This window comes from Oncorhynchus nerka, linkage group LG1 (genome assembly GCF_034236695.1).
Source record: "Oncorhynchus nerka isolate Pitt River linkage group LG1, Oner_Uvic_2.0, whole genome shotgun sequence".
Lineage (NCBI taxonomy): Eukaryota > Metazoa > Chordata > Actinopteri > Salmoniformes > Salmonidae > Oncorhynchus > Oncorhynchus nerka.
The window spans coordinates 57770075-57790346 of record NC_088396.1 but is presented as its reverse complement, the minus strand read 5'-3'; the positions used below and the strand labels follow the sequence as shown (position 1 = coordinate 57790346).

Below are 20272 nucleotides of genomic sequence, written 5' to 3'. Positions count from 1 at the left end.
AGTAGTAGTAGTAGGAGGAGGAGAACTAGACCAGTAGTAGGACTACTACTAGTAGAAGTAGTAGTGGTAGTAGTAGTAGTAGTAGTAGTAGAAGTAGACTAGTAGTAGTGGTAGTGATAGTAGTAGTAGACTAGTAGTAGGAGTAGAAGTAGACCAGCAGACTAGTAGTAGTAGACTAGTAGTAATAGTAGTAGTTGTGGTAGTAGTAGTAGAAGTAAACAAGTAGTAGCATTAGAAGTAGACTAGTAGTAGTAGTAGTAGTAGAAGTAGTCGTAGAAGAAGTAGTAGTAGAAGTGGTAATAGTAGTAGTAGTAGTAGTAGAAGTAGACTAGTAGTAGTAGTGGTAGTGATAGTAGTAGTAGTAGACTAGTAGTAGTAGTAGTAGTAGTCGTAGTACTAGTAGTAGTAGAAGAAGTAGTAGTAGTAGAAGTAGTATTATTAGTAGAAGTAGACTAGTCGTAGTAGTAGTAGACCAGTAGTAGTAGTAATACTAGTAGTAGAGTAGTTGTAGACTAGTAGTAGTAGAAGTGGTAGTAGTAGTAGTAGTAGACCAGTAGTTGTAGTAGTAGTAGTAGTAGTAGACTAGTTGTAGAAATAGTAGTAGTACTAGTAGTAGGAGTAGAAGTAGACTAGCAGACTACTAGTAGTAGACTAGTAGTAGTAGTAGTAGTTTTAGTAGTAGAAGTAAACAAGTAGTAGCATTAGAAGTAGACTAGTAGTAGTAGAAGTAGGCCAGTAGTAGTAGTAGAAGTAGTCGTAGAAGAAGTAGTAGTAGTAGAAGTGGTAATAGTAGTAGTAGTAGTAGTAGTAGTAGACCAGTAGTAGTAGTAGTAGTAGTAGACCAGTAGTAGTAGTAGTAGTAGTAGTAGTAGTAGTAGACTACTACTAGTAGTTGTAGTAGACTAGTAGTAGTAGTAGTAGTAGTAGACTAGTCTACTAGTAGTAGTAGTAGAAGTAGACTAGTAGTAGTAGACTAGTAGTAGTAGTAGTATAGTATTAGTATTATTATTAGTAGAAATATCAGCAGTACTAGTGGAGAAGTAGTAGTAGTTGTAGTGGTAGTAACAGTAGTAGAGTTGTAGTCTCAGAAGTAATAGTAGTTGTTGTAGTAGTAGAGTAGATTTAGTACTATATTATTATTATTAGTAGTAGTAAAGTGGTAGGAGTAACATTAGTCACCAGTAGATTAGTAACAGCAGTAGTAGTAGTACTAACAGTAGTAGAGTAGTAGTAGTAGAGTTGTATTAGTAGTGTAATACTAGAGTACATTAGTAGGTTGTAGTAGCAGGAATAGTAGTAGTTTAGTAGTATAGTAGCAGTAATAGTGGTAGAGTAGTAGTAGTTATTATTAGTATTTTAGTAGGCATCATAGTAGTGGTAGTTGTAGAGTATTAGTAAAGTAGTTGTAGCAGTGGAGTTGTGGTAGAGCAGTATCAGTATTAGTAGTAACAGTAGTAGAGTAGCAGTAGTAGTAGCAGCGTAGTAGCAGTTGTATTAGTAACAGTAGTAGTCAAGTAGCAGTAGATTAGTGGTAGTAGTAGTAGTGGAGTAGTAGTAGTGACAGTAGTTGTAGTAGTTGTCGTATAGGTAGTATTGTAGCAGTAGCTAGAGTAGTAGTAGAAGTAGTAGTAACAGTAGTAGCAGAGTAGTAGTTTCGTAGCAGTAGCAATAGAAGTAGCAGTAGAAGATTAGTAGTTTAGTAGTGACAATACAACAACATTAGTAGTAGCAGTAGAGTAGTATAAGCAGTAGCAGATTAGTAGATTAGTAGTTTATTAAATTAGCAGATTAGTAGTTTATTAGATTAGCAGATTAGTAGATTAGCAGATTAATAGTTTATTAGATTAGCAAATTAGTAGATTAGTAGTTTATTAGATTAGCAGATTAGTAGATCAAAAGATTAGTAGATTAGCAGATTAGTAGTTTATTAGATTAGCAGATTAGTAGATTAGCAGATTAATAGTTTATTAGATTAGCAAATTAGTAGATTAGTAGTTTATTAGATTAGCAGATTAGTGGATTAGCAGATTAGTAGATCAAAAGATTAGTAGATTAGCAGATTAGTAGTTTATTAGATTAACAGATTAGTAGATTAGCAGATTAGTAGATTAGCAGATTAGTAGATTAGTTAATTATTTTAATATAGCAGATTAGAAGATTAGCAGATTATTAGATTAGCAGATTAGCAGATTTGCAGATTGGTAGTTTATTAGATTGGCAGATTATTCATTTATTAGATTAGCATATTAGTAGTTTAGTAGATTTGCAGATTGGTAGATTAGTAGTTTATTAGATTAGCCGATTAGTAGTTTATTAGATTAGCAGGTTAGTAGATTAGCAGATTAGTAGATTCGCAGATCAGTAGTGTTTTAGATTAGCAGATTAGTAGATTAGTGGTTTATTAGATTAGCAGATTAGTAGTTTATTAGATTAGTAGATTATTAGATTATCAGTGACAATATATTAACAATAGTAGAGTAGGAGTCGTAGAGTAGTATTTCTAGTAGAAGCATTAGTAATAGTAGCAACATACGATCTGTCCATCTGGCCCATTATCTCCTTGATGTCCTCTTGGACCGGGCAGCCCTGGACCTCCCTAAACAAACAGAGGGAGCACACACACACACACACACACACACACGCAATGTTCCATGAAAGAAGGAGTATACTGTATCTTAGTGGAGAAACTCCCCATGTTGTCTGTTTCTCTGAGAGTTACTGCTGAATCATGTACCCAGAATGCAATGCAAAATTCTCCTCTGCTCCCCCACCATTAGAGAGGAAGCTACTCTGACCTTAGATCCTTTGGGGCCGAGATCCCCATGAAGACCTGGCTTCCCCTGTAGACCCGGTTCACCCTGGGAATGACAGAATACATGTTAACCTTTGTTTGACCTCAATATTCATGGTCAAATATTTACACAAACAGACATCATATTTTCAGTCAGCCATTGTTCTTCTTATGGGCAGTTTGCCTGGAATGTGTCTGAATGCAGCAGGAACTGAAGCAGACGGTATTTCATCTATTGGTATTACAGCATGTACACTCTTGGAAATGAAGGTTCCCATGGGAGAAGCCTTTTTAAGAACCCCTTTGGGTTCCATGTAGGACATTTAGAAGCCTTTTTAAGAACCCCTTTGGGTTCCATGTAGGACATTTAGAAGCCTCTGCGGTTCTACTTCTTCAAAGGGTTCACCCACAGGAACAGCCAATGAAAGTTATAGGATGTAGGTGGAAGGAACATTTCTAAGACTGGAGCATAACATTCCTGTGTAGTATCTACTGTATCACACAACCACCCTCTGTAGGCATAGCAGAAGCTTAGAGGTGACGGACCTTGCCTTTCTAAGACTGTAGCATAACATTACTATGTAGTATCTACTGTATCACACAACCACCCTCTGTAGGCATAGCAGAAGCTTAGAGGTGTGAACGGTGACGGACCTTGCCTCCTTTAGGTCCGCCTGGTCCGTTATGTCCCTTACGTCCAGGGTCTCCTGGTCGCCCCTAACGACAGACATATAAACAATAATTATTGTTTAACAAAGGTCATCCCTTTGCATTTAATATTTAACTTATCATTTCAGAATGTATCACTTAGCCAAGTTTGCGTACAGGTTGGCTTTTTGGTCCCGGTTCACCGTTGAGTCCCTGAAAGAATTAGGAATCAGTTAGTTTAGAATGAAGAAATACAGCACTACTGAACTACAGCACTACTGAACTACAGCACTACTGAACTACTGAACTACAGCACTACAGCACTACTGAACTACAGCACTACTGAACTACAGCACTACTCAACTACAGCACTACTGAACTACTGAACTACAGCACTACTGAACTACAGCACTACTGAACTACAACACTACTGAACTACTGAACTACAGCACTACTGAACTACAGCACTACTGAACACCAGCACTACTGAACTACAGCACTACTGAACTACAGCTCTACTGAACTACTGAACTACAGCACAACTGAACGACAGCACTACTGAACTACAGCACTACTGAACTACAGTACTACTGAACACCAGCACTACTGAACACCAACACTACTGAACTACAGCACTACTGAACACCAGCACTACTGAACTACAGCACTACTGAACTACAGTACTACTGAACACCAGCACTACTGAACTACAGCACTACTGAACTACAGCACTACTGAACTACAGCACTACTGAACTACAGCTCTACTGAACTACTGAACTACAGCACAACTGAACGACTGAACTACTGAACACCAGCACTACTGAACTACAGCACTACTGAACTACAGCACTACTGAACTGCTAAACTACAGCACTACTGAACTACAGCACTACTGAACTACTGAACTACAGCACTACTGAACTATAGCACTACTGACCTACAGCACTACTCAACTACTGAACTACAGCACTACAGCACTACTGAACTACAGCACTACTGAACTACTGAACTACAACACTACTGAACTACTCAACTACTGAACTACAGTACTACTCAACTACTGAACTACAGTACTACTGAACTACAGCACTACTGAACTACTGAACTACAGCACTACTGAACTACAGCACTACTGAACTGAACTACAGCACTACTCAACTACAGCACTACTGAACTACAGCACTACTCAACTACAGCACTACAGCACTACTGAACTACAGCACTACAGAACTACAGCACTACTGAACTACAGCACTACTGAACTACAACACTACTGAACTACAGCACTACTGAACTACAGCACTACTGAACACCAGCACTACTGAACACCAGCACTACTGAACTACAGTTCTACTGAACTACTGAACTACAGCACAACTGAACTACAGTACTACTGAACACCAGCACTACTGAACTACAGCACTACTGAACTACAGCACTACTGAACACCAGCACTACTGAACTACAGCACTACTGAACTACAGCTCCACTGAACTACTGAACTACAGCACAACTGAACGACAGCACTACTGAACTACAGCACTACTGAACTACAGTACTACTGAACACCAGCACTACTGAACTACAGCACTACTGAACTGCTAAACTACAGCACTACTGAACTACTGCACTACTGAACTACAGCACTACTGAACTATAGCACTACAGCACTACTGAACTATAGAACTACAGCACTACTGAACTACAGCACTACTGAACTACAGCACTACTGAACTACAGCACTACTGAACTACAGCACGACAGTACTGCTGAACTACAGTACTACTGAACTACTGAACTACAGTACTACTGAACTACTCAACTACTGAACTACAGTACTACTGAACTACTCAACTACAGAACGGTTAATGACAAGGATAGCCAGGTCTATAAGTCACTCACTGGTATTCCCTTCCTTCCTGGTGAGCCTGGAATCCCAGGACTTCCTGGATAACTCTGAAAGGAAGAAGAAAGATTAGATGATTTATCAATGTGATAACAAGTGGCTCTTCACGACGTCTTCAGAGAGAGAATCCTTCTTGAGCTGTGATGCCGTTAGCTAGTGCACATTACATCTGTATGATGTTTCTGTTAGGTCCAGGTAAGAGTGTGTTATGATGTCGTTACTGTACCGGTGGTCCAGCTTCTCCAAGAGGGCCAGTGGGACCTGGCTTTCCGTTATGACCAGGGTCTCCCTAAGAATATCAGCATCACACATTAAACACACTGGTCTGTAAAACACTGTACATAAACTAGGTTTAGTAAACCCAGTGGTCTGTAAAACACTGTAGATAAACTAGGTTTAGTAAACCCAGTGGTCTGTAAAACACTGTACATAAACTAGGTTTAGTAAATCCACTAGTCTGTAAAACACTGTACATAAACTAGGTTTAGTAAATCCACTAGTCTATAAAACACTGTACATAAACTAGGTTTAGTAAATCCACTAGTCTATAAAACACTGTACATAAACTAGGTTTAGTAAATCCACTAGTCTGTAAAACACTGTACAATAAACTAGGTTTAGTAAACCCAGTGGTCTGTAAAACACTGTACATAAACTAGGTTTAGTAAACCCACTAGTCTATAAAACACTGTACATAAACTAGGTTTAGTAAATCCACTAGTCTGTAAAACACTGTACATAAACTAGGTTTAGTAAATCCACTAGTCTATAAAACACTGTACATAAACTAGGTTTAGTAAATCCACTAGTCTATAAAACACTGTACATAAACTAGGTTTAGTAAATCCACTAGTCTGTAAAACACTGTACAATAAACTAGGTTTAGTAAACCCAGTGGTCTGTAAAACACTGTACATAAACTAGGTTTAGTAAACCCACTAGTCTATAAAACACTGTACATAAACTAGGTTTAGTAAATCCACTAGTCTATAAAACACTGTACATAAACTAGGTTTAGTAAATCCACTAGTCTATAAAACACTGTACATAAACTAGGTTTAGTAAATCCACTAGTCTATAAAACACTGTACATAAACTAGGTTTAGTAAACCCACTAGTCTATAAAACACTGTACAATAAACTAGGTTTAGTAAACCCAGTGGTCTGTAAAACACTGTACATAAACTAGGTTTAGTAAACCCACTAGTCTATAAAACACTGTACATAAACTAGGTTTAGTAAACCCAGTGGTCTATAAAACACTGTAGATAAACTGAGTCTGGAGTTTGTGTAGTACAGAAGGTGTTGTAGTAGCCTTGACAGACTGAAGGTTCTCTCAGGTACCTTCTCTCCGTTGACACCGGCCAGTCCCATATCACCAGCACTTCCTGGATAACCATCTGGGCCCTTTCAAAAAACATCAGAGACAATTCCTTTTTATCACAACATTTTACTGCATTCATTATTGTGTGTGTGTGTGTGTGTGTGTAGGACAACGTTTACTGACCCTTTCTCCTGGATCTCCTTTACAACCATAAGTTCCGATTCGACCAATTTTACCCTGAGAATTAACACAGAAAAGATTCCTATTAGGTTCAACATGATTCAACACTCCTGTATAGACCCAATGGACCTGTACCAGTGTGCTAGGTCAGTGGTCATCTTCATTGAGTTGAAAGCTCAGGGCTCCCCTTGGCTCCTGTTACAGTCTCAGGGCCCCCCTTGGCTCCTGTTTCAGTCTCAGGGCTCCCCTTGGCTCCTGTTACAGTCTCAGTGCTCCCCTTGGCTCCTGTTTCAGTCTCAGGGCCCCCCTTGGCTCGTGTTTCAGTCTCAGGGCTCCCCTTGGCTCCTGTTTCAGTCTCAGGACTCCCCTTGGCTCCTGTTTCAGTCTCAGGGCTCCCCTTGGCTCGTGTTTCAGTCTCAGGACTCCCCTTGGCTCCTGTTTCAGTCTCAGGGCCCCCCTTGGCTCCTGTTTCAGTCTCAGGGCTCCCCTTGGCTCCTGTTTCAGTCTCAGGGCTCCCCTTGGCTCCTGTTTCAGTCTCAGGGCTCCCCTTGGCTCGTGTTTCAGTCTCAGGACTCCCCTTGGCTCCTGTTTCAGTCTCAGGGCTCCCCTTGGCTCGTGTTTCAGTCTCAGGACTCCCCTTGGCTCCTGTTTCAGTCTCAGGGCCCCCCTTGGCTCCTGTTTCAGTCTCAGGGCTCCCCTTGGCTCCTGTTACAGTCTCAGGGCTCCACTTGGCTCCTGTTACAGTCTCAGGGCTCCCCTTGGCTCCTGTTTCAGTGTCAGGGCTCCCCTTGGCTCCTGTTACAGTCTCAGGGCTCCACTTGGCTCCTGTTACAGTTCAAGGGAAAGCGTTGCAGCACCTAGTGATGGTCTCTTACCTTCTGCCCATCCGTTCCATTCCTGCCGTGTCCTCCTGACGCTCCCTGGTGATTGAGAGGTCATTCAGAGTGTGTTAAAGATGAAAGTAAGCATATCCAGCGAGACATAAATAAAACGGTGTAGCTGTACACACACAGAACGTACTGTATACTGTCAGAGTCAATCATGTAGTTTACCTTGGTTCCATCTGATCCAAATTCACCCTGGGGAAAGATGAAATCCATTCATCAAATAATGTCTCATTTAAAAACGTTGATTAAAAAAAAAAAAAGCATATCTCATGTAAGATTTACACATGATATGTACTAGAATAATGTTTAGTTCTTCTTACCTTTTCACCTTTCAGACCAATCGCACCCTGAACAGAAGCAAATAGAAGGCGGGTTGTTAAAATAGTCAGGATACACTGTGAGGTGAATATCAGTATTGGTTAGAGAGGACACCGACCTTGTGGCCTGCGGGACCGATTGCACCTTCAATACCAGAGTCCCCCTGTGGCACAAATAATAACAACACTATCATCTACATTCTGTGGAAGAAAATATGTTACTTCAACAACAACAAAAAATGGAAATATATATATTTATAAATGTCTAGGTTCTCTTGTCTGTGTTTCCGTGTTCAGAACGTCCAGTCCACCTGTTTGCCCTTGGTCCCTTTAGCGCCAGCAAGTCCAACTCCTCCTTTCGTTCCCTAAAATAAACAGATACTATAAAATAAACAACAAACTGTTCATAAAACAAACATGAATAAACACATTTCATTCTTGTAAATATCTCAGATGTTTGACTTATTATTAACAAATGAGCTCACTTTTAGTCCTGGGTTTCCCTTCAGACCAGGGGGGCCTGGAAGCTCCAGACACTGGAGTTTGGAGCACTGGAGTAATGATGGATTAAAAACTTTGTGAACGAAACAACATCTCACAGCAGGAAAATGAAGATCAGTTTGATAGAAAGGCCTAGAAGCGTCACGTTACAGATTCTGACTGCATCCCTGAGAATAACTCTTAGTTACCTGCAAATAGGCTTGATATTTCTGTAGAGAAGGACAAACAAAAAGAATTCAATAAAAAACATGTTGGTACCAAAAATAGAATATAAGTGGAACATCTAGGGCTGTCAGGGTTATTCAGTTAACTCGTTAACTTTGTCTCTTCAGCTCAGATGAACTGTCTGAAAATACATCTATACAACTCAAATCTACAATGCTACGTTGACTTAGGTTAAATAAAGTGGGATATCCCAATTTTCCTACTTATAGACAAAAATCAAGATGTCAATATTTTTTATGTTTTTTGAATGAAAAATCTTACAATTACAACTCATTTTGAGCAAATTCTGAATTTTCGAATTAATTGCAAATCGTTTGACAGCCCTAGATAAATGGTAATAGAAAATGCTTCAGACATGAATATTCAAAGCTGGATAAAACACTACATATAATCACCATAGCGTTGATAATTTGGTTGATGGATGATGTGACTATTCTCCCAGTGGGGGCGTTACATGGTGGACTGTGACAGGTGTTAAGGTCTGGGTTGAGCGGCACAGAGGCAGAAAAAAAAAAGGACATTTTTCCAACATTTATTTAGTTTCAAACACATTCCAGTTCCCATTTTTTGTTCAATGTTTTAGTTCCTATAAATATAATTTCTCTTACTTTTGAACTCGAACAACTATGCTAGTTTAAATCAGACCAACAAACAAAACAAACCAAGACCATGTAAATGGGTACAGGAAGTGATGCAGCCCAAAGAGGTAGACGTCCATTTTCTCAACATCTCCATAGCTCAAACAATTCCATTATCCACAAAGCAGTCACATGCTAAAAAACCCTGGGCTCCACCATGCCTCTGGACTATAAATACACAGAGTTAGAATCACATGTACTGTCAAGTAACCAATGAACACCTGTGACATTGACGGCCATGTAGTTGGAACGGTAGACCCCCGCAGGCGAGCTAGCGATCAGCTCCATCCCTGCTTCCTCCACCACCTTGGAGGCAGCGACTGAGAACAGGCTGATGCGCTGGTCAAATCAAATAAACAGTCTCAGGAGATGAATGACAGTAACATCACTGATTAAAAGGCTAAAAATAAAAAACCCTCTCCTGTGTCTGTCCCTCTTACCTGGTCTCTAGCCCGTTCTGCAGACACCTTGATCCCCCCACAGGGGGCGCCAGTCACGTGGCCGTCAGTGACCACCACAGCGAAGCGGACAGAGTTGTGTCCCCGGAGGTCGTGGCGCTGCATCTCCTCGGTCATCTTGTCCAGGGCACAGTCAGTGTAGGTACCTCAAATCAAATCAATGTTTATCTGTCATATGCCCAGGATACACAGTATTATACAGATCACTGACATGATGACTGACAGTACAGATCAATGACATGATGACTGACAGTACAGATCAATGACATGATGACTGACAGTACAGATCAATGACATGATGACTGACAGGCTCTCAACACATTACAGTACAGATCAATGACATGATGACTGACAGTACAGATCAATGACATGATGACTGACAGTACAGATCAATGACATGATGACTGACAGTACAGATCAATGACATGATGACTGACAGTACAGATCAATGACACGATGACTGACAGTACAGATCAATGACACGATGACTGACAGTACAGATCAATGACATGATGACTGACAGTACAGATCAATGACATGATGACTGACAGTACAGATCAATGACATGATGACTGACAGTACAGATCAATGACATGATGACTGACAGTACAGATCAATGACATGATGACTGACAGTACAGATCACTGACATGATGACTGACAGTACAGATCAATGACATGATGACTGACAGTACAGATCAATGACATGATGACTGACAGTACAGATCAATGACATGATGACTGACAGGCTCTCAACACATTACAGTACAGATCAATGACATGATGACTGACAGTACAGATCAATGACATGATGACTGACAGTACAGATCAATGACATGATGACTGACAGTACAGATCAATGACATGATGACTGACAGTACAGATCAATGACATGATGACTGACAGTACAGATCAATGACACGATGACTGACAGTACAGATCAATGACATGATGACTGACAGTACAGATCAATGACATGATGACTGACAGGCTCTCAACACATTACAGTACAGATCAATGACATGATGACTGACAGTACAGATCAATGACATGATGACTGACAGTACAGATCAATGACACGATGACTGACAGTACAGATCAATGACATGATGACTGACAGTACAGATCAATGACATGATGACTGACAGTACAGATCAATGACACGATGACTGACAGTACAGATCAATGACACGATGACTGACAGTACAGATCAATGACATGATGACTGACAGTACAGATCAATGACATGATGACTGACAGTACAGATCAATGACATGATGACTGACAGTACAGATCAATGACATGATGACTGACAGTACAGATCAATGACATGATGACTGACAGGCTCTCAACACATTACAGTACAGATCAATGACATGATGACTGACAGTACAGATCAATGACATGATGACTGACAGTACAGATCAATGACACGATGACTGACAGTACAGATCAATGACATGATGACTGACAGTACAGATCAATGACATGATGAACGACAGTACAGATCAATGACATGATGACTGACAGTACAGATCAATGACACGATGACTGACAGTACAGATCAATGACACGATGACTGACAGTACAGATCAATGACATGATGACTGACAGTACAGATCAATGACATGATGACTGACAGTACAGATCAATGACACGATGACTGACAGTACAGATCAATGACATGATGACTGACAGTACAGATCAATGACATGATGAGCGACAGTACAGATCAATGACATGATGACTGACAGTACAGATCAATGACACGATGACTGACAGTACAGATCAATGACACGATGACTGACAGTACAGATCAATGACATGATGACTGACAGTACAGATCAATGACACGATGACTGACAGTACAGATCAATGACACGATGACTGACAGTACAGATCAATGACACGATGACTGACAGTACAGATCAATGACATGATGACTGACAGTACAGATCAATGACATGATGACTGACAGTACAGATCAATGACACGATGACTGACAGTACAGATCAATGACACGATGACTGACAGTACAGATCAATGACATGATGACTGACAGTACAGATCAATGACATGATGACTGACAGTACAGATCAATGACATGATGACTGACAGTACAGATCAATGACATGATGACTGACAGTACAGATCAATGACACGATGACTGACAGTACAGATCAATGACACGATGACTGACAGTACAGATCAATGACACGATGACTGACAGTACAGATCAATGACATGATGACTGACAGTACAGATCAATGACATGATGACTGACAGTACAGATCAATGACATGATGACTGACAGTACAGATCAATGACATGATGACTGACAGTACAGATCAATGACAAGATGACTGACAGTACAGATCAATGACATGATGACTGACAGGCTCTCAACACATTACAGTACAGATCAATGACATGATGACTGACAGTACAGATCAATGACATGATGACTGACAGTACAGATCAATGACATGATGACTGACAGTACAGATCAATGACATGATGACTGACAGTACAGATCAATGACACGATGACTGACAGTACAGATCAATGACATGATGACTGACAGTACAGATCAATGACATGATGACTGACAGGCTCTCAACACATTACAGTACAGATCAATGACATGATGACTGACAGTACAGATCAATGACATGATGACTGACAGTACAGATCAATGACACGATGACTGACAGTACAGATCAATGACATGATGACTGACAGTACAGATCAATGACATGATGAACGACAGTACAGATCAATGACATGATGACTGACAGTACAGATCAATGACACGATGACTGACAGTACAGATCAATGACACGATGACTGACAGTACAGATCAATGACATGATGACTGACAGTACAGATCAATGACATGATGACTGACAGTACAGATCAATGACACGATGACTGACAGTACAGATCAATGACATGATGACTGACAGTACAGATCAATGACATGATGAACGACAGTACAGATCAATGACATGATGACTGACAGTACAGATCAATGACACGATGACTGACAGTACAGATAAATGACACGATGACTGACAGTACAGATCAATGACATGATGACTGACAGTACAGATCAATGACATGATGACTGACAGTACAGATCAATGACATGATGACTGACAGTACAGATCAATGACATGATGACTGACAGTACAGATCAATGACACGATGACTGACAGTACAGATCAATGACATGATGACTGACAGTACAGATCAATGACATGATGACTGACAGGCTCTCAACACATTACAGTACAGATCAATGACATGATGACTGACAGTACAGATCAATGACATGATGACTGACAGTACAGATCAATGACATGATGACTGACAGTACAGATCAATGACATGATGACTGACAGTACAGATCAATGACATGATGACTGACAGTACAGATCAATGACACGATGACTGACAGTACAGATCAATGACATGATGACTGACAGTACAGATCAATGACATGATGACTGACAGGCTCTCAACACATTACAGTACAGATCAATGACATGATGACTGACAGTACAGATCAATGACATGATGACTGACAGTACAGATCAATGACACGATGACTGACAGTACAGATCAATGACATGATGACTGACAGTACAGATCAATGACATGATGAACGACAGTACAGATCAATGACATGATGACTGACAGTACAGATCAATGACACGATGACTGACAGTACAGATCAATGACACGATGACTGACAGTACAGATCAATGACATGATGACTGACAGTACAGATCAATGACATGATGACTGACAGGCTCTCAACACATTACAGTACAGATCAATGACATCCCGGAGTCACATATTCAATGGAAGAAAACAACAGAAGGCTAGATCCATGAAGAAGAAGCATGCAAATGATTCTTGGCGATCTTACCTTTACCCAGGTAAGACTTTAACCAGTCAATACCATCCATTTTCCTGACAAAGTTGTCTCTGCTGGTGATCTCACTGATGAGCTCCTGTGTCTGGGAGAAGTGGAGTCCCCCCAGAAACCAGCTGATTTTCACCTGTCTGTTGTACACCTCCTCCCGGAGCCTCAGGGCAAACTCCCTCGTCCAATCTGCCACCTTCTTCACCAGGCTTCCTGGAGGGGGCTGCTGCAGGGCGATGCTCTCAGAGGAGTCCATCACGAAGTACAAGTCAATGGGACACTCAGTCACTTCTGCAGGAAGACAGAGGACATCATATTATCTGTTTCCCAAATGGCACCCTATTCAATACATTCAGTGCACTGCTTTTGAAGTACAGGTCAATGGGACACTCAGTCACTTCTACAGGAAGACAGAGGACATCTACTTCCTGTACATAGCCATGTTATTACCTGGTACTTCCTGTATATAGCCATGTTATTACCTGGTACTTCCTGTATATAACCATGTTATTACCTAGTACTTCCTGTATATAGCCATGTTATTACCTGGTTCTTCCTGTACATAGCCATGCTATTACCAGGTACTTCCTGTATATAGCCATGCTATTACCTGGTACTTCCTGTATATAACCATGTTATTACCTGGTTCTTCCTGTACATAGCCATGTTGTAATTTTTACTCGAATTGTTTTTTTAAAAATTCAATGTGTTTTTATTATTTGTGTCAAGGTAGCCATGTTATAAATTTAAGATAGGATAGGTCGTAGACAGGGCTTTCTTTAAAAGACTTACCATCACAGGGGGATGGTCACAGACAGGGTTCTAAAAGACTTACCATCACAGTGGGATGGTCACAGACAGGGCTTTAAAAGACTTACCATCACAGGGGGATGGTCACAGACAGGGCTTTAAAAGACTTACCATCACAGGGGGATGGTCACAGACAGGGCTTTAAAAGACTTACCATCACAGGGGGATGGTCACAGACAGGTCTTTAAAAGACTTACCATCACAGGGGGATGGTCACAGACAGGGCTCTAAAAGACTTACCATCACAGGGGGATGGTCACAGACAGGGCTCTAAAAGACTTACCATCACAGGTGGATGGTCACAGACAGGGCTCTAAAAGACTTACCATCACAGGGGGATGGTCACAGACAGGGCTCTAAAAGACTTACCATCACAGGGGGATGGTCACAGACAGGGTTCTAAAAGACTTACCATCACAGGGGGATGGTCACAGACAGGGCTCTAAAAGACTTACCTTCACAGGGGGATGGTCACAGACAGGGTTCTAAAAGACTTACCATCACAGGGGGATGGTCACAGACAGGGCTCTAAAAGACCTACCATCACAGGGGGATGGTCACAGACAGGGTTCTAAAAGACTTACCATCACAGGGGGATGGTCACAGACAGGGTTCTAAAAGACTTACCATCACAGGGGGATGGTCACAGACAGGGCTCTAAAAGACTTACCATCACAGGGGGATAGTCACAGACAGGGTTCTAAAAGACTTACCATCACAGGGGGATGGTCACAGACAGGGTTCTAAAAGACTTACCATCACAGGGGGATGGTCACAGACAGGGCTCTAAAAGACTTACCATCACAGGGGGATGGTCACAGACAGGGCTCTAAAAGACTTATCATCACAGGGGGGATGGTCACAGACAGGGTTCTAAAAGACTTACCTTCACAGGGGGATGGAGGAGGGGGTGGAGGATGGACATCTTCGTGGGTCCATTTGCTTATGATGGTGGTGATTTCTGTGTGAGTGTGAGTGTGGGGTCCTGGTCCTTCGTGAAGATTGGGATCATTATGTGGGTCTAGTCTTCCAGGCTGTTGTGAAAGGGTCGCTGCAAGGCAGCACATTAACACAGCCACTGATTTCATAGCCGTGTTTCTCCAGGCCTGGAGAAGGAGATAATAGAGAGGGAAGTTAGTTAAGACACAGATGTTTTTAATGTGACAGTAATGTTAAGACACAGATGTTTCTCATCTGACAGTAATGTTAAGACACAGGTGTTTCTCATCTGACAGTAATGTTAAGACACAGATGTTTTTAATGTGACAGTAATGTTAAGACACAGATGTTTCTCATCTGACAGTAATGTTAAGACACAGGTGTTTCTCATCTGACAGTAATGTTAAGACACAGATGTTTTTAATGTGACAGTAATGTTAAGACACAGATGTTTCTCATCTGACCGTAATGTTAAGACACCGATGTTTCTCATCTGACTGTAATGTTAAGACACAGATGTTTTTCATCTGACAGTAATGTTAAGACACAGATGTTTCTGTTAAAGACACCGATGTTTCTCATCTGACTGTAATGTTAAGACACAGATGTTTCTATTAAGACACAGATGTTTCTCATCTGACCGTAATGTTAAGACACAGATGTTTCTCATCTGACTGTAATGTTAAGACACAGATGTTTCTGTTAAGACACAGATGTTTTTCATCTGACAGTAATGTTAAGACACAGATGTTTTTAATGTGACAGTAATGTTAAGACACAGATGTTTCTGTTAAGACACAGATGTTTCTCATCTGACAGTAATGTTAAGACACAGATGTTTCTCATCTGACAGTAATGTTAAGACACAGATGTTTTTAATGTGACAGTAATGTTAAGACACAGATGTTTCTCATCTGACAGTAATGTTAAGACACAGATGTTTATGTTAAGACACAGATGTTTCTCATCTGACAGTAATGTTAAGACACAGATGTTTTTAATGTGACAGTAATGTTAAGACACAGATGTTTTTAATGTGACAGTAATGTTAAGACACAGATGTTTCTCATCTGACAGTAATGTTAAGACACAGATGTTTCTGTTAAGACACAGATGTTTCTCATCTGACAGTAATGTTAAGACACAGATTTTGCACCCCCAAGTTTTCAGTTTTTGATTTGTTAAAAAAGTTTGAAATATCCAATAAATGTCGTTCCACTTCATGATTGTGTCCCACTTGTTGATTCTTCACAAAAAAATACAGTTTTATATCTTTATGTTTGAAGCCTGAAATGTGGCAAAAGGTCGCAAAGTTCAAGGGGGCCGAATACTTTCGCAAGGCACTGTATATTAAAAAAAAAAAAAAAAAAAAACATCTATTTGGGACTATCCAAATAAAGTATTACCGAGATGACGGGAAGTTATTTACGTCAGCCCTCTGTTCTCTCCAGAGAACTGACACCCGGAGTCTAAACAGGAGAGCACTATGGCTTTGTCCCAAACCCTATTCCCTATACAGTGCACTACTTTAGACCAGGGCCCATAGGGCTCTATGGAACCGGGTGCCATGTGGGATGTATACATAGATCCCTCCAGTTTAGACCAATGATTCATTTGTACACTGTACATGTTTTAGACTCAGTGTATACTGTACATGTTTTAGACTCAGTGTATACTGTACATGTTTTAGACTCAGTGTACACTGTACATGTTTTAGACTCAGTGTACACTGTACATGTTTTAGACTCAGTGTATACTGTACATGTTTTAGACTCAGTGTACACTGTACATGTTTTAGACTCAGTGTATACTGTACATGTTTTAGACTCAGTGTACACTGTACATGTTTTAGACTCAGTGTATACTGTACATGTTTTAGACTCAGTGTATACTGTACATGTTTTAGACTCAGTGTATACTGTACATGTTTTAGACTCAGTGTACACTGTTTTACATGTTTTAGACTCAGTGTATACTGTACATGTTTTAGACTCAGTGTATACTGTACATGTTTTAGACTCAGTGTATACTGTACATGTTTTAGACTCAGTGTATACTGTACATGTTTTAGACTCAGTGTATACTGTACATGTTTTAGACTCAGTGTATACTGTACATGTTTTAGACTCAGTGTATACTGTACATGTTTTAGACTCAGTGTATACTGTACATGTTTTAGACTCAGTGTATACTGTACATGTTTTAGACTCAGTGTATACTGTACATGTTTTAGACTCAGTGTATACTGTACATGTTTTAGACTCAGTGTATACTGTACATGTTTTAGACTCAGTGTATACTGTACATGTTTTAGACTCAGTGTACACTGTACATGTTTTAGACTCAGTGTACACTGTACATGTTTTAGACTCAGTGTACACTGTACATGTTTTAGACTCAGTGTATACTGTACATGTTTTAGACTCAGTGTACACTGTACATGTTTTAGACTCAGTGTACACTGTACATGTTTTAGACTCAGTGTACACTGTACATGTTTTAGACTCAGTGTACACTGTACATGTTTTAGACTCAGTGTACACTGTACATGTTTTAGACTCAGTGTACACTGTACATGTTTTAGACTCATTGTATACTGTACATGTTTTAGACTCAGTGTATACTGTACATGTTTTAGACTCAGTGTACACTGTACATGTTTTAGACTCAGTGTATACTGTACATGTTTTAGACTCAGTGTACACTGTACATGTTTTAGACTCAGTGTACACTGTACATGTTTTAGACTCAGTGTATACTGTACATGTTTTAGACTCAGTGTATACTGTACATGTTTTAGACTCAGTGTACACTGTACATGTTTTAGACTCAGTGTACACTGTACATGTTTTAGACTCAGTGTACACTGTACACCAGTAGTATACTATCTTGTCAAAAGTACACTGTACACCAGTAGTATACTATCTCGTCAAAAGTACACTAGTAGTATACTATCTCGTCAAAAGTACACTGTACACTAGTAGTATACTATCTCGTCAAAAGTACACTGTACACCAGTAGTATACTATCTTGTCAAAAGTACACTGTACACCAGTAGTATACTATCTTGTCAAAAGTACACTGTACACCAGTAGTATACTATCTCGTCAAAAGTACACTAGTAGTATACTATCTCGTCAAAAGTACACTGTACACCAGTAGTATACTATCTCGTCAAAAGTACACTGTACACCAGTAGTATACTATCTCGTCAAAAGTACACTGTACACCAGTAGTATACTATCTTGTCAAAAGTACACTGTACACCAGTAGTATACTATCTCGTCAAAAGTACACTAGTAGTATACTATCTCGTCAAAAGTACACTGTACACTAGTAGTATACTATCTCGTCAAAAGTACACTGTACACCAGTAGTATACTATCTTGTCAAAAGTACACTGTACACTAGTAGTATACTATCTCGTCAAAAGTACACTGTACACCAGTAGTATACTATCTTGTCAAAAGTACACTGTACACTAGTAGTATACTATCTCGTCAAAAGTACACTGTACACCAGTAGTATACTATCTTGTCAAAAGTACACTGTACACCAGTAGTATACTATCTCGTCAAAAGTACACTGTACACCAGTAGTATACTATCTCGTCAAAAGTACACTGTACACCAGTAGTATACTATCTCGTCAAAAGTAGTGCATTATATAGGAAGTAGGGTGTCATTTGGGACACAGCTATGAGGAAAGGACATTTCTCCAAACAGATAACCACTGTCAAAGCTAACTATTCTGTACATTAAACATCTTTACAACTGTATACTTGTTGTGACATAGTTAGAGACGTGTTGTGTAGCCTAAGAACAAACATTCAATACTGTAGAATCTGCAGTAGCATCTGTTTTAAAGACAGAACCCTAACTGAGATGTACATTACCCTGAGAAGTAGGTTAGTTACTCAGTCACTCTAGTGTCACATTATTGTTGATTGATCAATTAATTCAGTATGCCTGGGAAATCAACTTTAAGTTGTATGACCAATAAGTGAGCCTACTTTCTTCTAAGTGCAGGCCAATGTATGGCTGTAGTTACTCAATTAGTTGAACGTGCTCTACATCAAAGTGATCGTCCACAACATGTTATTTATGCTAGATGCTTTTACCCTACGTGACTAATAGCCATGCGTGCATACATGCCTCAATGTTAAGTTGAAATCAACATACAGTACTTTCCGTAAATACAGCCACGTTGGAAAAGACTTTCTGAATGTGACGGCAGCAACGGTAACAAACATTAAGAGCCTTCGACACAATTCACAAAACTTGATCATGAAAATCCATAAAAACGTTCAAATATACTCACCCCAAATAATCGTCAAAGACCCAAAAGCACACAAGTGGATTTCACTTCCAATTCCACCTAAGACGAACCCGAGGACAACCTAGCACCAAAGAATCCTACTGTATCTGAAAACACACACCGTTTATATGGGTGTCAATCTGGGGTCAGATATCTTCCATCTGGGTATTCTGACAGGTCTGGGCTGTGGTCAACAGTCTAGGAGGCAGAGGATGAGATTAAAATAGCTGAGATGAGATCATGAAATGGGCTGTGCTGAAGTCTGTGCTGTACTCATGGGCAGGGCTAGGAGCATAGAGATGCTGATGTCTGTGCTGTACTCATGGGCAGGGCTAGGAGCATAGAGATGCTGAAGTCTGTGCTGTACTCATGGGCAGGGCTAGGAGTATAGAGATGCTG

General features: G+C 40.2%; 1 protein-coding gene across 1 annotated transcript in view; it reads right to left on the bottom strand.

The window, feature by feature from the left end:
* LOC115124651 (collagen alpha-2(VI) chain-like) overlaps positions 1–20105 on the bottom strand; it is a 51441-nt gene extending 31336 nt beyond the window's left edge. The window contains exons 1-21 of the mRNA XM_065019758.1: positions 19877–20105; positions 15504–15723; positions 13811–14098; positions 9860–10023; positions 9641–9758; positions 9177–9262; positions 8745–8765; positions 8541–8606; positions 8367–8420; positions 8175–8219; positions 8059–8085; positions 7904–7930; positions 7727–7771; positions 6855–6908; positions 6692–6754; positions 5574–5636; positions 5344–5397; positions 3617–3652; positions 3446–3508; positions 2796–2858; positions 2534–2596 (exon numbers count right to left, since the gene is read on the bottom strand). Coding sequence (XP_064875830.1) covers positions 2534–2596; positions 2796–2858; positions 3446–3508; positions 3617–3652; positions 5344–5397; positions 5574–5636; positions 6692–6754; positions 6855–6908; positions 7727–7771; positions 7904–7930; positions 8059–8085; positions 8175–8219; positions 8367–8420; positions 8541–8606; positions 8745–8765; positions 9177–9262; positions 9641–9758; positions 9860–10023; positions 13811–14098; positions 15504–15705 — 1602 coding nt within the window. The 5' untranslated portion in view covers positions 15706–15723; positions 19877–20105. The remainder of the gene's footprint in view (positions 1–2533; positions 2597–2795; positions 2859–3445; positions 3509–3616; positions 3653–5343; positions 5398–5573; positions 5637–6691; positions 6755–6854; positions 6909–7726; positions 7772–7903; positions 7931–8058; positions 8086–8174; positions 8220–8366; positions 8421–8540; positions 8607–8744; positions 8766–9176; positions 9263–9640; positions 9759–9859; positions 10024–13810; positions 14099–15503; positions 15724–19876) is intronic.
* Positions 20106–20272: the final 167 nt, after the last annotated feature.